The 23,186-nt window shown below is 37.3% G+C and overlaps 1 protein-coding gene across 5 annotated transcripts in view; it reads right to left on the bottom strand.

The window, feature by feature from the left end:
- Rbms3 (RNA binding motif single stranded interacting protein 3) overlaps window positions 1-23,186 on the bottom strand; it is a 765,138-nt gene that overhangs the window by 239,684 nt on the left and 502,268 nt on the right. For all 5 annotated transcript variants that reach the window (XM_090351790.1, XM_090351792.1, XM_090351794.1 and 2 more), the window contains exon 6: window positions 6,908-6,987. In XM_090351790.1, the coding sequence (XP_090207916.1) occupies window positions 6,908-6,987 (80 nt within the window). The remainder of the gene's footprint in view (window positions 1-6,907; window positions 6,988-23,186) is intronic.

The raw sequence follows: 23,186 nt of genomic DNA, 5'->3' as shown, positions 1-23,186 counted from the left end.
TCAAATATGTGAATTTCCTTTAAAAAATATGCGTGCCAATTTCTTTTGGAAGATTTGTTTTCTGTACTAATATAACTAAAATAACAGTAAACTAATTGGTTCATCACTCATAGGCTGAAAGACCTGAGAAATCAGAGAAAGTAGTTAAGATAAACAAATGATGGCTAGTTCAGAGCTTGCCTAATGAGAGTTTTCACTTGTTTTCCTCTTAAAATGTTTTCTTATGGTTTGTACTTTACAGTCCCCAAAAAGAGATCATAAACAATAAGTTGTGTATATGACAGTTACAGGGAAGTGGCAGCGAATATTTAATTCTGAATGCTGTCCATTTACTCAGAAATTGGTTCGAATTTGCTCTAAATCAAACCTATTAAATGAAATTTGTAGATGTGGAAATGCATTCAGCCATTAATTATTCAGTTTTGTCTCTCTAAATTGTGCTTTAATTGGCCTTCAGCCACTCAACTCTCTTCACTTGCTAATAAGACTTCCTTGGGCACACACACACACACACACACACACACACACACACACACTAAATACTTTTAACTACTCATCAGTGAGGCTGACAGAAGGCAGTTTTAGAAATAAAAGGAAGGATTTATTACTATTCATTTTGTAAGCTTTCACTGTGAGGTCTTCAATTCACATATTTGTGCAGACCTGAATAGATTTACTATTTCATAAATAGTTGATAAAGATTGTCCATGGGTTGAAAGATGTCTAAAAAAAATCTTCCTTGTCCCTTTTCTCTGTCCCATGAAATTATAACTACTTTAAGCAGATCCTTAGTACTCCAGACAAAGCTGTTGCACTTGTTGGTCTACATATCTGCAGCAAAAGCACTAATGATATCACACCACTATAATGTTATAATAGGAATAAGAAGTGTTGTAAAAAGTAACAACATAATGTTTTGTGCCAAAGGCACAAAAGTATTGGTTAAGAAACTTCCAGATTCATGCAATTGGGAGTTTAGCTTAGTGGTAGAATGCTTGCCTACTATGCACGAAGACCTGGGCTCAATTCCTTGGTACCACATACATAGAAAAAACCTGGAAGTGGCATTGTGGTGCAAGTGGCATTGTAGTCTTGAGAAAAAAGTCCAATGACAGTACTCAGTCCCTGAGTTCAAGCCCCACAACTGGCAAAAAATAAAAAGAAAAATAAAAAAGAAACTTCCAGATTCAGAGACTAAAGCCTGTAATCCCAGCTACTTGGGAGGTGGAGATGGAAGAATCATAGTTCAAATCCAGCTTGGGCATAATAGTGTATAGACTCTGGATGTGGTGGTGTGTACCTGTTACCCCAACTACAAGGTATGCACAATGGGTGCTATGCAGAGACTTTCACCCCCTTACATGATACTTAATTTCTTGTCCAATTTTCTATTGCTAACAACATTTGTAAAAATTCAAAATGGCTTGCATTGTAAAAGTTCCCTTCTAGCTCTTCCCAGCTTCTTGGAGCTCAATTGGAATAAGAAATAATTACCTAAAGATAGCTCATCAGTACCTGTGGGTACATGTGGAGGGGTTTTTCCCCCATGGTTATTTGTTCTGGGGGTTCTTTGAAAGTGATCATTTCAAGTTCATGTCCTATACCTCCTTGAGGGACCTGGGAACTTACCCTCTGCTTTTGCTGGATATTTGAAAATGAAATGCTTTGGGGTTGTACAATTTGTGCAATTCATTACAGGACCAAGAAATGTCTGGAGTTTGTCAGGCAAGCAACTAATGTTCCTTCATTTTGTTGCAAAAACAACAAGATCAATAAGCAGAACATGCAACATTATGGAATGCTGTGTTTCCATTTTTTCTCTAGGGGACACAAAATATACGGCATGATCAAGGAATGGTCACCGGATTGACATTGTTTAACACATGCTTCTGGCCTTTTCTCCTTCCTAACTGCTAGGGAAACCTGATGCCTTATTTCTGTTAGCTTCTTGTGACATATATGCTAATGATAAATTACACACACACATATCTGTTAATTCAGGCAACAGGCAATAAAAATCTGAGGATAGTATAATCTGAATTGAACAATGTTAGTTTGGAGACATTAGACAGATGCTAATAAGCTATCATATATTGATTAATGATAGTCTTTTTAACACTGGTGAACTTGAGACTGAAGGATGCAAGTGTCAGGCTAAGCTGGGCTACCTGGTGAGATCCTGTGACAAACAAAATTTTTATTTCTTTATAAATAAGCAAGAGGTTCTCCCAGAAAGACAGGAGACATGATCCAAAGCAAACTATCAATGAAACTCCCTTCCAATCCACTCCATACGTCTGGAACTGAAGCTCACTGGGAGCATGAATCATGTTTGATAAGCAAATTATCCTTGACCAGGATTCAAGTAAATGTTACGGTGACAATATGTGATCAGTATTATATGCCCTTATAAATATCCCTAATTGTGAAGTCTGAAAATTTGCAATTGAATATCATCCCAAAGTTTTGGATTGAAGTAGCTATCTCTGTTCTTTTATAGAAATGGTACTTGGGGCTAGGAGTGTGGATTAGTTGTAGAGTGCTTGCCTAGCATGCATGAAGCCCTGGATTCCATTCCTCTATACCTTATAAACAGAAAGAGTCAGAAGTGTGCTGTGGCACAATGGCTAGCCTTGAAAAAGCTCAAGGACAGTGCTCAGGCCCTGAATTTGAAATCCAGGACAGGCAAAATAAAAAAGGAAAGAGAAAGGAAGAATTAAAAAAAAGAAAGAAAAAAGGAAGAAAGAGAGAGAGAGAGAAAGGAAGAAAGGAAGGAAGGAAGGAACAAATAGCTCTAATGGGGATTTGGGAAGGAGGAAAAAATAATTCATTTTTCATGTCCTGTTAGAATGATCATTATTATCAGCAAAAACATATATGAAGCCATATACACAGATTGCAATAGTGTAACCTCTTCAAATGACTAACTTCAGTTTAACAAAATGAGTATTAGGAAATTGAAACATAATTTTCTCTGGGGTGGAAGGTCAAGAGAAGGGGCAGCAGAAGAGAGGGAAGAGTAATATAGGATGAATACAGTCATAATATCCAACATATGCATATGAAATAGAACCAGGAAACTTAAAGGGATAGATGAAGTTGATAGAAAGAGTGGAAAGGGATGGGACGAGTGATACTGATCGGTATACACTGATCTTATAACTTGACATGTTGAATTTAAATTCTTTTGTACAGCTACTTAAGGACTATATGGGCTTGCATATAACTACCACATATACATATATATGATACAGAAATTAAAATGATGCCACATTTGCTCAGTGACACATGAATGCATCTCATGTCATTTCTAAACTGGGAAGTAAACAATATGCCCACAGCACCAAGTGCTCTACCCTTGTTTGGAATAAGACTAAAAGGTTGGATGCTGACTCATTTCTCTATCCAAAGGAAGCTGAATGAGTCAGCATTCAATTTTTGCATTGGTTTGCTTAGGACTTGGGGATGTCATGTAATTATAGGATTGCTGGGTGTCATTCCTTCATGTAATTTGAAAGGATTGCATGAAAACCATCAATTCTTACTCTGCAAAACTATAAAGTTCTGAATTCAAACCTACTAAATCATAGAAATATATAATATTAAGGTTTTCTGATTTTTAATGATATTTACACTTCAGTTTAATCAGTATTGATTTTAATTAGTATATCAACAAGCAAGCTCTCTAAAACACTCTAAAATATTGAATAGGATTAGGAAACCAGTATCTTCCAAACAAAGACAAAGCTGTGCTCCAACCTGTTATCTGGGCTTCTTGTGATATTCCACTTTGTCTTAAATATGAATAGAAAATTGGTTTAGAAAAGTCTGAGAATATTTCACTTGTATTACTGAATAAGCTATGGGAAGAAATAAAAGTAGACAGCACTTTCTAGATTTGGTTGTACCTTGCCATGACTTAGAAATTGTATGAAATGAGGCTTTCCACTACTATACCTTCCAAATATCCCCAATCCTGTGTGATCTCCTGCTGTGTTCCACAACATGAAGTATCTTTAGTTAGAATTTGACCCATTTATGAAGCTCTATATGATTTCCAAAATAATGCACAAATAAGCAAACTCAAGTACTATTGATCAACATTACACATTTAATTCTATTGCATTTAATACAATGCTTGGAAGCTTTAAGTTATATCTCAATGAGTTTTATAACTGACCATATCTATAATTTTATTTTGCTCCCTGGAGATACGAGAAACTCATAACCAAGTTCCTGCTATTCACAATATTTCCATTGGGTGTAGCTATGATATTAGATAGGTTAATATCACAGACAATATATTCACGAAGGATGCTGGGACATTTAGGGATTTGTATTCCCTTGCTTTGTCTTTAGTATTCAATTATGTAATTCAGCTAAACGGTCTGAGGGGAAAAATCATACAACATATTTTCAAGTCAATCCGATCAAGAAAGATTTCACTACATCTTTCCCAAGAAGGAAGCAACCAGAAAGTTAAAACTTGTGTTGAAAATTAGATTAACAACAATTTCTACATAGATTGCTTATCTTTTTCTACATAGACATATAATTCACACCTAGTTTGAACGCCTTTGAAGTAGGCAGGCATCTGTTAGATAAATGGGAAGAAAACCCACTAACCATCCAACTCCTCTATTCAATGACAAGTCTGAGCAAAGCGTCTTAAAATGTCTGTTTATGCTAAAAGAGAGAGAAAAAAATAGCATGTCTTCTACAAGGCAAGGGCAGCTTACATGCTGAGATGAAAACTGCTAACTTGTTTCTTAACAACACCATATGTCTGTGATTGGATCATAATGCAGTCGATTCTCCGTGGAATATGCTAAATGGAAGTTAACCAAATCAAGGCCAGCCATCCTGTGTGCCCACTTGCTAGTGAACTGGTGAGTGGCCTCTTCAGATTTTCTACATCATCCAAGTGTAGTGTGAAGGATCACCCTGCTTTCTTGACATCCTCCCCAAACCAATCCAGTTATAAAAGCCCTGACTACACAACAATATCGACCCTTGTGTTCATATTTCCTCTTCTATATAACCTCAACGTAGTCTGAGGAATGGAAATACCCAAACCTCAGAGTCTCTTAATGGGTTTTGCATAGAACATGCATTGTGGAACACACACTTGAAATCCAGCTTAGAAGGCAAAGAGGAAATACACAAAAACTGAAGAATCTGCACTTTCCCCTCTAAGAAGCATTGTAACAAAGGGAGGAAAAAGTCAATGCCCAGTAGGCAAACAGTTATCTATTATAATTTTTTCTCGGTTTAGCTTTATTTAGTTTTTGAAGATAAGGATAGCTAAACTTGGGTGGGTATTTAGAAGAAAATGGCAGTTGGAATTAAAGGTCATAGTGGAGAGGAACGATGGAACAGAACTAATCATCTCCCTTAAAGCCAGTTAACTTGTAGGGTTCCAAGTCAGACACCTGGCTTAAAAAAGTTGTATGGTAGAAGGCAAGCTCAGAAAACCTCGAGTTCCTAGCAAGGGATCCAATCAGAAAGCATTTTAGGAAAGGAGGAAAACAAGCCCAGCTTTGAGGTAGGAGAAGTCTATTCAGACAGGAACTTAATTGCTTAGGTTCAGGTGGAGAGGGAACCAGTCACAATGGCTTCCAGCAATGGCATGGCCAAGTTTAATCAAGCACATTAAGAAGGAAGAGAATCCATGCCCAAAGATACACTTCCCTAAGAGTGAGAGACCTAGGGACAAACATCTGGCTGGCTCAGAGACTGCATACTCAACAGGAAATGTCTTTCTTTACAGAGCCTACTCCCATTAGCAACTTCCTCCTCCCTTTTCTTCTCTCTGCCCCCACCACCATCCCCCCACTTCCTTCTACAGTCCTTCCACCTAGCTTAAGCACTGTCCTTTAGCTTTGTTACACAAGACTAGAGCTCTACCACTTGAGCCACACCTCCAACTTGGCATTTTGGTGAGTACTTGGAGATAAGACTCTTCCAGTCTTTCCTGCCCTGGCTGGTTTTAAACCAGGATCCTCATGTCTCAGCCTTTTGAGTAGCGAGGATTACAGGAGTGAACCACCAGGATAGGCTCCACTAACTCTTCTTCCTCTCCTTTTACCAGTAAACAAACGTATTTAACTTACTTTAAGCACTTTTGTGCATCTTTGTTCTTTAACTGGCGGAAAAAAAAGAAACTTACCTCATATCAAATTATCTCCCATGCATCTTACAATCAGGTTACTATGAAGTTGAGGCATTTGTAACTCTGATAATATAGTCAGCTCTTTTCTGGGGAATGCAATTCTTAAGAGCATAGAATTATATCTTCTTAATAATGTGTGTGACACCTTCAGAATTTTGCCTTGAGGAGATGGGAGATGTCATTGGATAGTCTAGATTGGAACTACTTCACATGGAGATAGTTAAGGGAGAATATTAATTTAGTGTGTTTGTAACTGATATTTACATAAAATGTAAAATTACTCCCTTCAGATTTCATGATGGTGCTAAATGGCCTAAGTTTCTAAATTGACTGTCCTGTACTGTTGTTTACGTGGGCTGGTAGGAAATGGTTAGGATCTGGCATCCATCTTGGCTTCCATCATGCTCAGCTCCTTTATTAATTATATATCAAGGTTGCAATATTTATGTTAAGAGTCATTAACTTCCCTCATTTCAACTACATTCTTTATTTCTGCTTTGCTGTGTTTTCCTTCTAGGCCACTTTGTGAAATGATGTAACAGAGATTCAAAGAAAAACCAAAGAAGAACCACCAATACACTTTTGAGGAAGATGAGTTATTGTATGTTATTTATAAATGCACATCTTATCAAAGAATCTTTTTCCAAACACCAAAAAATGCCTTACCATGTCCTCTTTGAATAACAGCAATAGGTCTAGCACTGGTTTGAGAGATTTCTTAATGACATTTCTTACCTGGGATGCCTGGTGGTGTTTTCAGGTATTTTCCATTAAAATGTTGAATTACCACTTCACATTTTTCAGTGGACTCCATTCTGGGAAAAGAAGGCAAACAAGAGATCATAGGCTTGTGTTGTTATTCATATTGTTTTTTTTAAAAAAAAGATAAAAGAAAAGAAGAGGGAAAGAAAAGAAAGTAAGAAAGCAATGGAAAATGTGACAAAAATTAATGTGAATTGTCAACTAGTGAGATAATGACAACAATCAGGCTGACAGGGAAAGAACACAGAGACATCATTGTTGAGAGTAGCCCACCTATGCAGAATTGTCTGTGAAGATGGCAGTAAGCTGGGCTCTTACCCAGCAGAAGCCCTGAGACATTATGACCTATGTCATATCAATAAGGACACTAATGGTGGAGGGGAAAAGTTATCTTCTCAGGAACTTAAACAGATACCCCAACAGAATTCAAGATTATACAAAAACAACTAGGAGGTCTCTATAATCTTGGTTTTGTTACAACAGTACATTGCCCAGAATGGTAAATAATACAGTATTGCATTGATCAGCATTCCACCATTACTTTTGAAAAGTTAGTGTATGAAAGGTATCTAAAAAGAATTACTTCAGACTCTATATGTTCTGAATTTTGCATTTGGGGATAGTTCTTTATTTTTAAAATATTTTAAAGTTATTAGTATTTCTATACCAGGGTTCTTGTGTAAAACTTCACCTTCTAAAGGCTAAACATCTTGAGAGAAAATCTTGGCAGTATCACCCTGTCTCAAGCACATTATCATTTACAACAATTTACAAGTGATGAATTATAACTGGGCTCTATTATTTTATAAAAATTCAAGGAGAATGATAACAACTTAGACTTGATTCTGGCTGAAGAAAACTGAGTTATTCAAAGAGTACACAAAAAGCAAAAGAAAACTTCAGACATAGCATATGTACTTATGAAATAATATGTATGAAATGTTTGAAATGAATTCAAAAGGTAAAATATATGTTTGTGTTTTTTGCTTTTCATTTTGTTTTATGTTCTTGGAACAGAGTGCTTTGCCATAACGTGTATTCTTTTCATTGTCTAAATGTTAGACGGGTTTTCAGGACCATCTCATGTGAGCATATGACATATAGAATAAATAAAATAAGGAAAAATATGTTAACAAATGCTAAGTCAATCATACACTTGCATTTAGGGAACAGGAATTCAAGTGTGAGAGGCCTAGAAGGGAGGAAGACACAGGGAAACAGCCTCAACTGCAGAACAGATATGGGGAGAAATTAGTAGGACAAAGGAGGAGCTGGACTAGCGTCTTCTGCACAATCGGATGAGGGGAGGAGACCACATAGCTGAGTGAAATATTCACCTAGGAGACTCAGATAGACCAGGAGATGAAGGCAGGCTATCTGTGATACCTCATCAATATCACTGATGTACTGCAATTAATTTTGGATAAATGAAAGTCTGGTTTTTAAATGTGCATTCCTATGAAGTATGAGATAAAGTCATTCTGTATTGGTAACTTCTGTCAACAGCCAGATCAACTTCAAGGACTTGAGAACTATGTTGAAAGCTATGCTGTAACTATTTCAAAATTTAACACTTCTCTCTTTTTTTCTTTAACAAGGACTCTTGCCTTGCTATCTTTCACTGAGCCACCTAATTTATGTAGCTTATCTGACAACAAAAAGAAAATTCAGGGAATTGGGTTGACGTTATCAGATGAGTATTCATTTTATCAGATGATACAAAAGACCCACATAAGTGTTATTTGGGAAGGAAATCTTAAGCATGAATTAATGTGATGTACAGATGAAAAGGTTTTTTGAGCTTCCTGGCATTCAATTTTAAGAACTGAAAAATAACCCAGGTGCTAATGGTTTACACTTGTGTACCTAGCTGTACAGGAGGCTGGGTTCTGAGCATTGTGCTTTGCTGATCAGCTCAGGCAGAAGTGGAGCTGTGGTCCAAAGAGTAGAGCTCCAGCCTTGAATGAAAAGGTCAAATGAGAGCCTATGGTCACAAGTTTAAGCCCCACAACAAAGACACATGTGCACTAAAGAAGTAAAAACAAAAGCAAAAATAGCATTTTGTTAAACTGAATCATAAAATGCCTCAAATCAGGAGCCATTTTGGTAAGAGAGGCAGAAATGATATTTCTTCATTGTAAATATTCACTACAATACAATTTTTCCACTTTTTCTTCCAATGGAGCCTTTCAAAGGAACTCTTCAAATTTGCCTAATTTGTTCTTGTTGTTGCTGGTGGTAGTGGTGAAGGTAGTCCTGGGGTTTAAACTCAGGGCCTGGGCACTGTTGCTGAGCAATTTTTCCTCAAGGCTAGCACTCTATCACTTTGAGCCACATTACCACTTTGGGTTTTCTGGTGGTTAAATGAAGATAAGAATCTCAAGAACTTTCCTTCCCTGGGCTGTGTTGAAACCACCATCCTCAGATCTAAGCTGCCTGAGTTGCTAGGATTACAGGCATGAACCACCAGTGCCTGGCTTATTTTTTTTTTCAGCAGGGGAAATTTCTTTTTCCATGAACAAAAGCATTTAAACTGTATTCTTCCTATCTCTCCATCAGGATCTACTATCTACTATCTCTTAGGGAAAATAGCCTTTCTTCCTAACAGAGACATGAATGGAAAAGGAAATATAAGCCCTTACCAACTATAGATGTTATTTCATGGAATTTTTTTTCCAGGAGATCTACAGAATGAAACTCAAATGCCCTGGGGTCCCTTACTCTGTTTAGTCTCTCTGGGTACTCATCTAGATAAAGAGCAGTTAAGACTCTAAAGCATACTTGCAAAGTTCTACAAATCAAATCTTTTCTTTTGTTTTAAAATGACATGGAATTCTAAATGTAGGCCAGTACTAGATTGGGATTAGAGGGTGTGTGTGCTTGCTGATCCTTCATTATGTGCCTTAGGCAACAAAGAGCAAGCTAAGAAAGAAAATAAGCTGGGCACCAGTGGTGGTCACCACTAATCCTGGCTAATCAGGAGGCTGATGCTGAGACTGAAGATTGAGGTTTGAAAGTGTTGAGACTATTATTTTCAGTTAACCACTAAAAAGCTGAAGTAGAGCTGTGGCTCAAGTGGTAGAGTGCCAGTCTCGAGTGTAAAAGTAAGGGATATTGTCTACACCTTAAATTCAAGCACCAGTGCCAGGGGAAAGAAAAGTAAAAAAAGAAAAGAAAATCAAATGTCTAACATCTGCAATATTTTTTGTTCTAGTTTAAACACTTCAAGTCTTCCCTTTTGGTTTCTAAATGTAATCATCTTTTCTTAACACTGTTTTACAACTGTATCAGGCCAGATGGGGGCTGTTCTTTTGAACACGAAGAGTAGCATAGATTGTTCACTTTGGGTTCATTCAGATTTAACTAACTGAATGTCTGCTGTGAGTCTTTAGAGACTCTTCTCTGAAAGAATAAATGCAATAAAAGTCTGTTTTCTGTAGCTGCAGGCACATAGTGTCAAACCACATTAGGCTGTACTACCCAGCAGTGACAATTCCATTTTAATACACAGGGTATATTTTAACAAGGCAAAACCATCCTGGCAAAAACGGCACTGAAGATGCTGCCTACAGGGGAAAGGCTTATGCTCTTCAGACTTCAGATCTGGAAACAACAAAGGTAGGCCCAGACAACTGGGGAAGAGAGCAAAATGCTTCATTTGTGTAGCCATTTCAGGAAGAATGTGCCCATTTTTTTTTTCAGTTTTACATTGCACAGCTCTGAAATGCCAGCTACAGCCATCTAAAGTCTGGCACACACTTCAATGGAAACAGATACCAGCATTACTGAGGGAGTCTGAAAAAAAAAAAAAGCAGCTTTGTGCCACCCTTGAATGGCTACAGATACATATCTACTTCTAGGTACATCTGAATTCCCTGTGCCCTCAGAATACTCCAGCTTTTAGCCAACCAATCACTGACACATATTACTTGTAGTCTGACAAGGCTCTAATGATATACAAAGCTTCAGGGTTTTCTATCAGGTCTGATTTTAAACCTAAGAACAACTTAAAGGTCCTGTTTGACATTCCTACTTGTCTCAATGCTGAGAAATGACTGGCTCTAGTCATTTGAAATATGTGACAGAATAGTTTCTCTTCCTCTGCTCCATTTATTCTTTCCCCTTCTCCTTTCCCTCTTTTCTCTTCATCTTTCCTCTTCCCACTTCTCCTTGTCTTCCTTCCTCCTCTCACCCATTTTTATATCTCCTCTTCCTCTCCCTTCTCTCTTATTTTCCCCCCTCCTCTTCTCCCCTTCCTCCCTCTCTTCCTTATTTCCCTTGCTCTCTCTTTTGAAACTGATTTTACAGCCAGTCGAGCCACAGGCAAGTTGCGTCAATTCCAGTATTAGTAGGATGAATATTCTGGGTCAGATATACAATGAGGCATAAAAGTATATTATGAAATCCTTTGCTGATTATGACACCTTATTAGACAATCTCTGTTTGTGTTCTTAAAGCTCTAAGTCTTCTTAACCCTGTATTAAAAAAAAGTCCACTCTGACACTTATTGTGGTTAATGAAAGGTTTCCACTATTGTGAAATGCTTGTGATTTTGCAATCACGGGTTCTGTACAAGTTATTGGCAGCTGAGAACATCCGGACTGCTCAGCAAGCATCCTCAATCAAGCAAGGTTTCCACAAAGAGTCAACATTAATTTTTTTCTTAAAAAAATTGCTTCTGGGGGCCAGGATTTTGGCCTCATATCGTGGAGTGCTTGCCTAGCAGGCACAAAGACTGGGGTTCAATTCCTTGGTACCACATATACATAGAAAAAGCCAGAAATGGAGCTGTGGATTAATGGGTAGAGATCTAGCCTTGAGAAAGCCCGAGGACAGTGAGTTCAAGCCCCAAAACTGGCAAAAAAAATGTACACTGCTTCTGATATTTTCCAAAAGACAAATTACAACATTTACTCCTGAATCTTTTGCAACTCAAGTGAGTCCTTGGGACAAATACGAATGAAGGAATTGAATTTTCATCTTTCCTTTCACAATTTGTTCCTTTCTTAGGATACAAGTGTCATGAGAGGTAAATAGTAAAGCCTGGTACCCTCCCCACCATAGTGTTTGCCCAACACAGACATTTCGATTGTCAACAAGTGGAACTCTGGATAATTATTGGACTAATAAAATCATGCTCTAGAAATGTTTCTTTTTTGGGGTTCTTTGGATGGAAAATATGCCTTGCACATGCTGGGAAGGTGCTTTACCATTGAGCTATATCTTCTACCCAAGAATGTTTAGAATCACATAATCTTAGGACTAGAAATGTCATACATCAACATCAACATTGTACAGATGAGCAACCAGTATTAAAACACAATACCTCCCCCCCAACACACACACACTTTTCCAACGAGAAGTTAGTAGAAGAGCCTGGGATAGAACTTTTCCCATTGTTATTTCATTTTATTTTTGTTTTATTTTTATTATTCTTATGTAGTTGTGCAAAAGACTTTCAATCCAACATGTCAGTTTATGAGTATAATTTCTCTTAATCTGTGTACCATTTATCTTTCATTATCCTCATCATCAGAGTACAACTTATCTTTCATCATTCTCTCCCATCTCTTCCAACTCCACCCATCCCCTCAATCTACCTAGTTCCAGTTCAGATGGCTTATGTGGAAGACATAGATCTACACTGCTGGCTGTGTGGTTCTTACAATGACTCATCTGTGTAATGTATCTGAAGCTGGGAGAGATGAGCTATCTGTACTCTATCCAGACACTGCCATCTACCCTGATACAGTATGAGAGCATCTCACTGTATGGTATTCTTATAAAACCATTGGGAACTTTCCTTCCTTCCTTTCCTCCCTCCCTCTCTCTTTCTTTCTTTCTTCCCCCCTCCTTCTCCTCCTTCTCTCCTCCTCCTCCTTCTTCTTTGCCTGTACTGAAATTGAACTCAGGACCTTAAACTCTCACTTGGCTTTTTCACTCAAGGCTAATGATTTACCACTTGAGTCTGACTTTTTCTGGTTACGTGGAGATAATTGTCTAATTTTTCAAGCCCAGACTAGCTTGAAACCTTAAAACCTTGATCTTTGGATATCAGCTTCCTGGGTAGCTAGGATTACAGATGTAATCCTAGGGATGCAGTATATATGAAATATATATCTTTGGGCCAGGAGTTTGGCCTAGTGGTAGAGTGCTTGCTTAGCATACACGAAGACTTGGGTTCGATTCCTTGGCACCACCTACATAGAAAAAAAAAAAGCCAGAAGTGGTGCTGAAGCTCAAGTGGTAGAGCTCTAGCCTTGAGAAAGTCCAAGGACAGTGCTCAGGCCTTAAGCTCAAGCCCAGGACTGGCAATATATATATATATATATATATATATATATATATCTTCTTTTCAGCTTTTCTGTAAACATCAATATAGTAAAATCATGTATAATTATATAATATACACATTTCTCATTATACATAATTTTGCAGTATATAATTTTATATAAATATTTATACATTATATATTATTTTATATTACTCTATATTATATATAATTATACTATGTATAAAACACTGTGCAGCCAGGTGCTACTCAGGAGCCAAAGAAGTGAGGATTCTGTTTCAAAGCCAGCTAGAGGAAAAACATTTGTGAGACTCTTAGCTGTAATTAACTACCAAAAATGTTTGCAGTGGAGAATGTAGTTCAAGTAGTAGATCCCTCGCCTAAAGTGAAGATGTTGAATTCAAGCCACTGTACTGGCACACACACACACACCAATCACAGAGGCTGTGCTTTTCAAGGAATATGTGAGTTCTTTGTCTTTGTCCTTTGATTTTAGTCCATCTGAAAACTGGTCCTCTCACTTAGATGATTTGACTGCTATCAGTGGCAAGGAGAGACACAATACTATAATCATATCTTTAGCCACCGATCCATGCTTCTGAACAAGAGTTTGGGTTAAAGAAATGGAAGAAAATTACACATAAAACCCGAGATGCAGAGAAAATTAGCTATTGTAGATCTAGCAGTATTCACATAGAAATGCCCTGCCATCAAACATCCCTGAAATACATTGAGACTATTATTTTAAGATACTTATTTTCAGACTTTTAGGAGACCTTCAATCAAATTCTTTGAGTTATACCTCACATTTTAGTCCTTGAGATATTATCTAAAATTCTCTATTCTCCTGCTCTATGATCTAAAAGTTTGTTTTCTGTTTCCCACAGATGCAAAACTTGGCCCCATTTTGAGTGTTTTACCTCCTCTTTCTCTTTCTAAGATTACTGTCTTCACTCCATATGGGAGAGATTCCCATGGAGAGTTTCTTCTGGTCATCTGCATCTCAGTTTGAATAGCATGTATTCAGGGTAGGAGGCCTCTCTTGTCTCTACACCCATATTCCATAGAATCTGTAATACCTATGCTTTCTTTCGATTTTGTAACACTAAGTATCTGATGGTATTTGGTATTTGACTCCCAAATATTTTTCATCTAATAGTTCTTATCTTCTCTATAGCTCAATATAATATCACCCCACAAGACATATATTGATCTGTTTGTACATGTCTCTGTTATTTCATCTGCATGACATTTAGTACAACTTAGGGCATTTGTATTAGAGAACCAAATGAGTACATAAATAAGTATACTTTATATCACAGGAAAAGACTTCGTGCATTTTAATAATTGGACCAAAAAATATTAAGAGGTATAGAACTAAGATGCAGGCTATATTATTCTCACCCAATACACTGAAATCTGAAAGTATAGGAAAGGTACTAAATAAAAGATAAGGGACTGTCTTCTAGATGTGGTCATGACTTTATAATGGTGAAACAAGAAGTCAGTGGGAAGAGAAAAAGAAATTACCAATAGAAATTACAAGGAGAAACACACAAAATGGAAACAAAGATAATAAAGATGAAAGGGGCACCAGTAGTGTATTTGCCCATAAACTACATTTGTTGATAATAAAAGAGGGATTAAAGTATCAGAAGAAATGAAAGAAAGTCATGTTCTTTTCAGTCTCCATGCACACAAGTGTAACTGTTTTCTGGGCACACATAGCTGAAGCTTGGCAATTACTAACCACTAAATGTACCCTTGAGAGAATTCTTTCTGTCACTTTTGATTTCCTGGTTCCATGTATTTTAGAGAGTAATGGCAAAAGAACTAGAAAAGTAAAAGCATAGAACTTTTAATACATCACTGAACTTGAGGTAGATATAATAAAAATAAATTTCAAATGAAAAAGTCCAGGGTGGCTCTGATGAAGAAGCCCTGGTTACATTGCATGTTGTCTTACAGGCTTTTGTGCAACTTTTTGAAGTTCAGAATAATAAACTAAAATAATTTTGATAGGTTTGATTATTTTTATGCCAGTATTTGAGTTTCAATTCAGGATCTGGGGCTAGTTCCGTAGGTTTGTTGCTCAAGGCTGGCACTACTACTTGTGCCATAACTGGTTAATTAGAGATAAGAGCCTCAACAATTTTACTGAGCTGACTGTGTTGGGCCATAGTCTTCAGATCTCAGCCCTTGAACAGCTAGGAGTACAGACATGAGCCACCAGCATCTGACATGATGATCATTTTAAAGTGCCATGTGTTTGTCTAAAAAGCAAATTATAGATGTTTGCTTAATAATCTTTTAAAACTGCTTTATATTTTTCTCTACTGTGTTTTTTCCCGAATCATTTATCTGGTATTTCCATGAAGTGAGAGGAGAAAAGGCACAAGCAATATCTGGTCATAAATATCAAATTAATAAAATGCTGATGATTTCCAGAATGATTCAGAGAAAGCTTAAAACTAAATTTAAACCTGCCTTTAACCATCAGGCTAGAATTTGCCTGTAACCAGCATGAATTGTTTTCATTAGTATAAAGGTAGAAGAAACAGGATGTTTTATTCAGAGAACTTGCTCTTCCAGGATGGAGAGGAAGTACCAAGATTCTCTACACATGTGTTCACAGCCACTCAGACAAAGCTGCATAGAAATCAAATTAAGACTACTGAAGAGGAGTAAGCATGCTACACAACACAAAGGTCTCTGTGTTCACCAGTCTCTCACGCTCTTTAGCTCACCAGGGGACAGTAAATGCATTTCTTAAAGAGGGCCTGTGTTCCCAGATGTTGGAGCTGGAGAATGGTGAATGAACCACTCCCCATCTCAGCCCTTCACCACCCGTCACTCTTTGCCAGCCTCTCCTAACACTTTTTTTCTGGACAAATGGTCTCATGTTTCTGGGAATAGAGAATGGACAGCATGAACACAGAGCCATGTCTCTCTCCACTGGCTGATTTATGTCCTTATCCTCCCGCTCTTAGGCAATGTAGTCTGCCCACACTACTAGCTCAGCAGGAGCCAGTCCAACTGTTAGCATTCCCACCATAAACTTCTGTTTTTAGAGGTTTATGACTTGGCTATAAAATGCTGCCTGGAGGGTGGTGGATCTTACCAAGTTGTTTTAAGTTACAAGAGAGGGAGAGAAAAAAAATTAAAAGAACACATAAAAAATAACACAAAATGTCTGTAATTTCAGACAGTATCTAGAAATTCTGGAACTTCGGAAACTCTTTAATTGTGCTGTCTGTGCACCCTACTGGCATACAAATGATTGCTTTGAAGTTCTGGTGCTTTAAATATAAAATGAAGGTACTTTTTTTTTTTACTTTGAAGAGATGGTTATCAAAGAAGATTATGTGTAGCTTGGAAGTTAAAAAAATAATGGGGGAATTTCTTTTTTTAGTCAGAAGCATTTTAAGGTCTCTTGCACATTAAGGACCACTGAGTAGTCAAAGTAACAAATGATAATATTCAAAAGGAAGCCTGCTAAAAGAATTATTCAGAGTTGAGTGTGTGTGGGGGGGGGTATGGTTTGCCAGTACTGGGCCTTGAATTCAGGGTCTCCTGCCCTCTTGGCACTTCTCCTCAAGGCTGGCACTCTGCACCTGAGTCACAGTTCCACTTCTGGATTTCTGCCAGTTAGAGGAAAGCATGTTCTGAACATATCTCTCTGGGATGGCTTTAAGTTGCAATCCTCAGATTTCAGTTTCCTGAGTAGCTAGGATTATGGGCTGAAGCCACTGTCCCATGGCTGTTTATGCTTTGTTAATAGACATCATCAATAATTTTTGAGAAATGTGCAATTTACTAAGTACAGCTATAGGCTACTTTTCCCCCAGTGAATAGCACAGTCCTTGCATGGTTGTGGCTGTACTATGAATATTTAGAGGAAGAAACAGTTTATGAATTGAGCTGATACTACTATAATATTCTCATCAAGTAATCTCTGCCTTAGCATTGGATTATCATTGTCATCAAATACTATCTCTCTGTGTATGCTCATAATTGAAAAAAAAAACAAAAATATTTTTTGCCAGTCCTGGGCTTGAACTCAGGCCTTGAGCACTGTCCTTGGACTTTTCTCTAGGCTAGAGCTCTACCACTTGAGGCTCAGCACCACTTCTAGCTTTTTCCTATGTATGTGGTACCGAGGAATCGAACCTGGGACTTTGTGCATGCTAGGCAAGCACTCTACCACTAGGCCAAACTCCCAGCCCAAATGAAAATATTTTTAAGAAACCAAAAAAAAAAAATAGAAGAAGGATTGGGGGCCTGGAGTATGGGATGGTGGTGGTGTGCTTGGCTAGCATGCATAAAGCCTTAGATTGAGTCATTGGTACCATATACCCAGAGAAAGCTGAAAGTGCTACTGTGTCTCAAGTGCTAGAGCACTAGACTTGAGAAAGCTCAAGAAGAGTGCTCAGTCCCTGAATTCAAGCTCCAGGACTGACAAAAAGAAAAAGAGGACTTTCAATCATCATCAAACATGCTCTGCAGATCTGTCCTGGATGAGACAGAATTTTGGGTGCTAAAAGAGAGATAAAGAAGAATATGCCATGGTCTCCACCCAGAAGGAAGGAGAAGAGGTGCATTAGTGATGATTATCTTACAAGATCCTGATAGAGGCATCATCTGGAACTAGCTACATTTGGAGATAGAATACAAAGGAGCAACAGCAATCTTTGAGCTTTGCACATTAGTAGTGCTAGCCTTGAGAGGGATATATTAGAAGCTCAGTGACTGAGCTGTATGGCAGACCTACCAAGTCAGACTGACCATGAACCCAGAAACTTGAGTTTCTATCAGCCTCTTAACAGAAAGAGCTAAAGAGGCATCTCAAATATCGGTGAGTAAAATCTACACATTTTTCTCTCTCTGACCATGCCTTCTGATGAGTAAATCAGTGATAGCAAATGTGCATTTCTAAACATTCTCAGGTAATGTTGATGCTGTAAATCTGAGACTGATCCTTAGAAAAGCACAGTCCCACAACAGCTGTATGCATTGCAGGAGCTTTTGCAGTTTGCTTATGAGTCTCCCTGGGATAATCAAGAACATCTGAACTCAAATCACCTTTTCTATTTAGTGACTCTGAAGGGGAAGTCCAGAGGATAAAGACAGGAAGAACCAGCCAAGCATTGGTAGCTTACACCTGTAATCCTAGTAATTCAGGAGGCTGAGAAATGAGAATCGAGTTTCAAAATCATCAAGCGAGCAGGAAAGTCTGAGAAATCTTTATCTATAATTAATCACCATAAAGCTGGAAGTGGAATTATGGTTCAATTGGTAGGGCACTAGACATAAACACACACACACACACACACACAAAGGTCATAGACAAGGCCAGGCCCTGAGTTCAAGTCCCAGTACTAGCACACATCAATGTTGAAGTTGTGAGTGATCTAGTTAGTTAAAAGAACTAGCACAATTCTTTGAGAAAATTGGGAACAAATGTTACGTATAAGGAAGTAGGAATTTGGGTAGAATTATACACATACAATTGAGCTAAAATTGCTTTTTCATACCATCAAATAAGGTTAATCATGATAAGCTTAATCATCCCACGCCTTGGCATTTAAAATGTAAGATTCAGAGTTAAATTCTTTTTCTTTTTTCTGAGTCAGTTCTCTGGCTTCTCACAAAAGAGAAGAAGACTCACATTTTCTTTTGATTTCTTTGTCATAAAAAATCATAGTTTGAATGTAATCCTGTGTCTTATTTTCCAATCTACTTGTCACTTTCACTCTCTGAAACTAAGAAATACATGGTTTAGGGCATAGAGTTTAGTAGAGAAAGGTGACTAATAAATACATGTTCAAATTATGAAATCTAACAAGCTTCCTATCCCTCCATCCTTCTAACATGAAATAGAGTGGAGGAAGATAGAAGATAAATAACAAATTCAATGTAACTGTGCTAAATTTTATTGGGAAAAGATAAAACTTTTAGAGAAGGTATAAAAAGATTTCTGCCAATGAGCTGGCTAGAGGTGAGAGAAGGACTCTTTGAAGAGATATGCTCTAGTCAAGACCTGAATGCTGAGTGGGCAGAAGGCAGGGAAATTGTCCCAGACAGAAAGCCAGGCAAGAGCAGTGTGTATCCTGGTCATGATGCAGGAAGAGCAAGGACAGGAAAGAGAATGATGCTGGCATCAATGCTTCAGGCCAGCCATGGAAAACACTCAGGCCACATTGGAGGGCTTTAAGCAGCATGCCGACATGATCAGACTTGAAATTTTAAAAATTCCCTAATACATTTATGTGTGAAAGTTATTGGGAGTAGGAAGAGGCTACATCCACAGTAGCCTCTTTTAAAATATTACCTTTCTTCAATTCTGTGAGCTTTCTATTTATCTTGCTTGCAATGTCCTTTGCTAGGCAGAAGCTTTTCTGTTTGATATAATCCCATGCATCCAGCATTTCTTTGATTTGTTATGATTCTGGGTCTTTGTTTAGAAAGTTGTACCCCATGCTTGGAAGGTGTAGGGTTTCCACAAACTCTTCCTGTAATATTTTCATAGTATCTGGCCTTGTATTCCGGTCTTTGATCTATTTAGAGTTGATTCGGGTACAAGGTGATATATAGGAATCTACCTTCAGTTTTCTGCATATAGATAGCCAATTTTTCAAGCACCATTTGTTAAAGAGGGTATCATTCTTCCAACCTGTGTTTTTGGCTCCCTTATAAATATTATGTGGCTTTATGCTTGTGGGCTTATTTCTGGGTCTTCTGTTCTGACCTATTTGTCCTCAGGCCTATTCTTGTCCCAGCACCGAGCTGTGTTTATTACTGTGACTTTGTAATAAATGATGTTTGGTATCAATAGTCCTACTAAAGATTGTTCTTGCTATTCTGGCTCTTTTATTATTTCATATGAAGTTTTGCATTGATTTCCCTGTTTTTTTTTTTAAGAAAATTGTTTGGATTTTGATGGATCTTGGATTTAATTTGCATAATACTTTCAGCAGAATTACCATTTTACTATGTTAATTCTTCCCAACCACAAGCATGGAATGTTTTTCATATATTTTCAATGTAATTATTAGAAGGATTACATTATATTCACCAGAGAGAAGGTACATTACTTCACAAACATTGATACCCTTTCTCATGTCTTGGTCCCCAATTCCCTCCCCCACCCCCACTCCTCATCTTGTTTTCCCCCTTCCCTATCCAATTTCAAATAACCAAATAAACATATATACAATATATCAGATAACAAGGTAAAATACTGTAACTATATGAGATAACCAAGGGACAGCAAAAGAGATGAGAGATAACATAGTACATTAAAGACAACAATAACTCATTATATGGCTTTTGTTTCTATATCCTGGAGGTCCTTCCATTTAGTGTCATACTATATGGCCATAGGTTTATAGGTTTTGTTCTATTGTAAATCTCTGCTAGGAGAGCCCAAGGTTTCTACTGATTATGACAAATGAGGGAGACTATTGTGCCTCTGTTCCTTTGAGTCAGGCTTACTTCACTTAATATGATTGTTTCTAAGTCTTTTCATTTCCTTACAAATAGGGCAATGTCATTCTTTCTGACAGCAGCATAAAATTCCATTGTGTATAAATACCACATCTTGTTGATCCACTCATCAACTGAGGGACATTTAGGTTGGTTCCATATCTTTGCTATGGTAAATAGTGCTGCAATGAACATCGATCATTTTGCTAGTGGATTTAGTGTGTCCTTGTTTCTGGATGATTGGGTAAATGCCAAGTAGTGGAATTGCTGGGTCATAGGGGAGCTCTATGTTTATCTTTTGAGGAACTGAAATACTGATTTCCATAGTGGTTAAACGAGTTTACACTCCCACCAATAGTGTAGTAGTGATCCCTCCTGGCCACATACCCTCCAGTATCTGTTGTTATTAGTCTTCTTGATCCTGGCCATTCTAACTGGAGTGAGATCGAATCTTAGAGTGGTTTTGATTTGCATTTCTTTTATGACCAGAGATGTAGAGCATTTCTTCATGCCATGGCTTATATGCCATTCTTATTTCTTCTTCAGAGAAGACTCTCTTTAAGTCTTTGGCCCAATTTTTAATGGGATGGTTATTTCTTTGGAGATTAGTTTTGGAGTGATTCAATTTTTTGAGCCATTAATATATTTTAGATATGATGCCTTTGTCCATTATATGGTTAGTGAAGATATTCTCCCACTCTGGAGGCTTTCTAGCTTTCTTGCTAGCTATGTCATTTGCTATACAGATGCTCTGCAGTTCAATGCAGTCCCACTTATCCAGACTTTCTCTGATTTGTTTTGTTTCTTGGTCCTTATTAAGAAAGTTTCAACCTGTGTCAAAGAGACCTAGTAAATCTCCTATTCCTTCTCATAAAGTTTTCAGTGTATTTGCTTTTACCTCCATGTCTTTGATCCATTTGGAGTTAATCCTGGTGCAGGGTAACAAAGAAGGATCAAACTTTAGTTGTCTGCAAGTGCTTAACCATTTCTGCCAGCACAACTTGTTGAAGAGGCTATCTTTCTTCCATTCTATTCTATTATTTGTGTTTCTGATGTCCATAGGTCTGTGGGTTAATATCTGGGTCCTCAATTCTATTCCATTGGTCTTTAGGCCTGTTCTTTTGCCAGTACCAATCTGTTTTGGTCACTATAGCTCTATAATAGAATCTACAGTTTGGTATTGAATTTCCTCCCACGCTGTTCTTTCTGCTAAGTAATGTTTTTGCTATATGGGGTCTTTTATTATTCCATATGAAATTTTGGATTGTCTCTTCTATTTCTTTAAAGAATGACATTGGGATATTGATGGGTATTGCATTGTATTTGTAGATAGCCCTTGGCAAGACTGCCATTTTCACTATGTTAATTCTTCCAATCTAGGAGCATGGGAGGTTTTTCCATTTCCTCAGTTCTGCTTTAATTTCCTTTTTCAGGGTTTTAAAGTTTTCATAAAAAAGGTCCTTTACTTTCTTACTTAAGTTAATTCCTAGGTACTTTATTTTCTTTGAGGCTATTTTAAAAGGAATTGCTTTCCTGAGTGTTGCCTGGTTCCTCTCATTGTTGGCATATAGGAAGTCAGTTGATTTTTGAGGGTTAACTTTGTACTCTGCTACCTTGCCAAAGGTTTGAATCAGTTCAAATAGCTTGGGAGTGGAGTCTATAGGGTTCTTTAAATACAGAATCATGTCATCTGCAGAGGGAAAGTTTCACCTCCTCTTTTCCTATTTGGATCCCCTTTATGCTTGCTTCTTGCCTTATTGCTCTGGCTAGGAATTCTAGTACTAAAACATGGAATGTTTTGTCATTTCCTTAGGTCTCCTTCAATTTCATTGTTTAGAGTTTTAACATTTTCATAATTGAGGTCCTTCACATTTTTGGATACATACATATATATATATATATATATATATATATATATATATATATATGTGTGTGTGTGTGTGTGTGTGTGTGTGTGTGTGTGTGTGTATCTAAAGATATATATATATATATATATATATATATATATATATATATATATATATACAAATGGAGTTCTTTTCCTGATTTCAACATTACTCTTCTCATTATTGGCATACAGGAAGGCTAGTGATTTTTGTGTGTTGATTTTATAACCTGTTACTTTGCCAAAATTTTGAATCTACTCAAGTAGCTTGGATGTGGAATCTATTGGGTTCTTTAAATACAGGATCATGTTATCAACAAAGAGGGAAAGTTTTATTTCTTCTTTCCCTTTATGGATCCCCTGTATGTGTTTCTCTTGCCTTATTGCTTTTGCCAGGAATTCCAGCACTATGTTGAAGAGAATTAGAGAGACAGTGGGCATCCTTGTCTCATTCTTGATTTTAGAAGAAATGATTTTAACTTTAAGTATCATGCTGGATGTCTGTCATATACAGCCTTTATTATATTGAGAAATGTTTTATAGATTCTTCCAGCTATATCTCAAATATTAAAATATACTTAGAGGTCAAA

The sequence above is a fragment of the Megascapheus bottae genome, chromosome 18 (assembly GCF_031878675.1).
Source record: "Megascapheus bottae isolate mThoBot1 chromosome 18, mThoBot2.hap1, whole genome shotgun sequence".
Lineage (NCBI taxonomy): Eukaryota > Metazoa > Chordata > Mammalia > Rodentia > Geomyidae > Megascapheus > Megascapheus bottae.
Note: the sequence above shows the minus strand (reverse complement) of the source record. Positions and strands in the feature narration are given on the sequence as shown.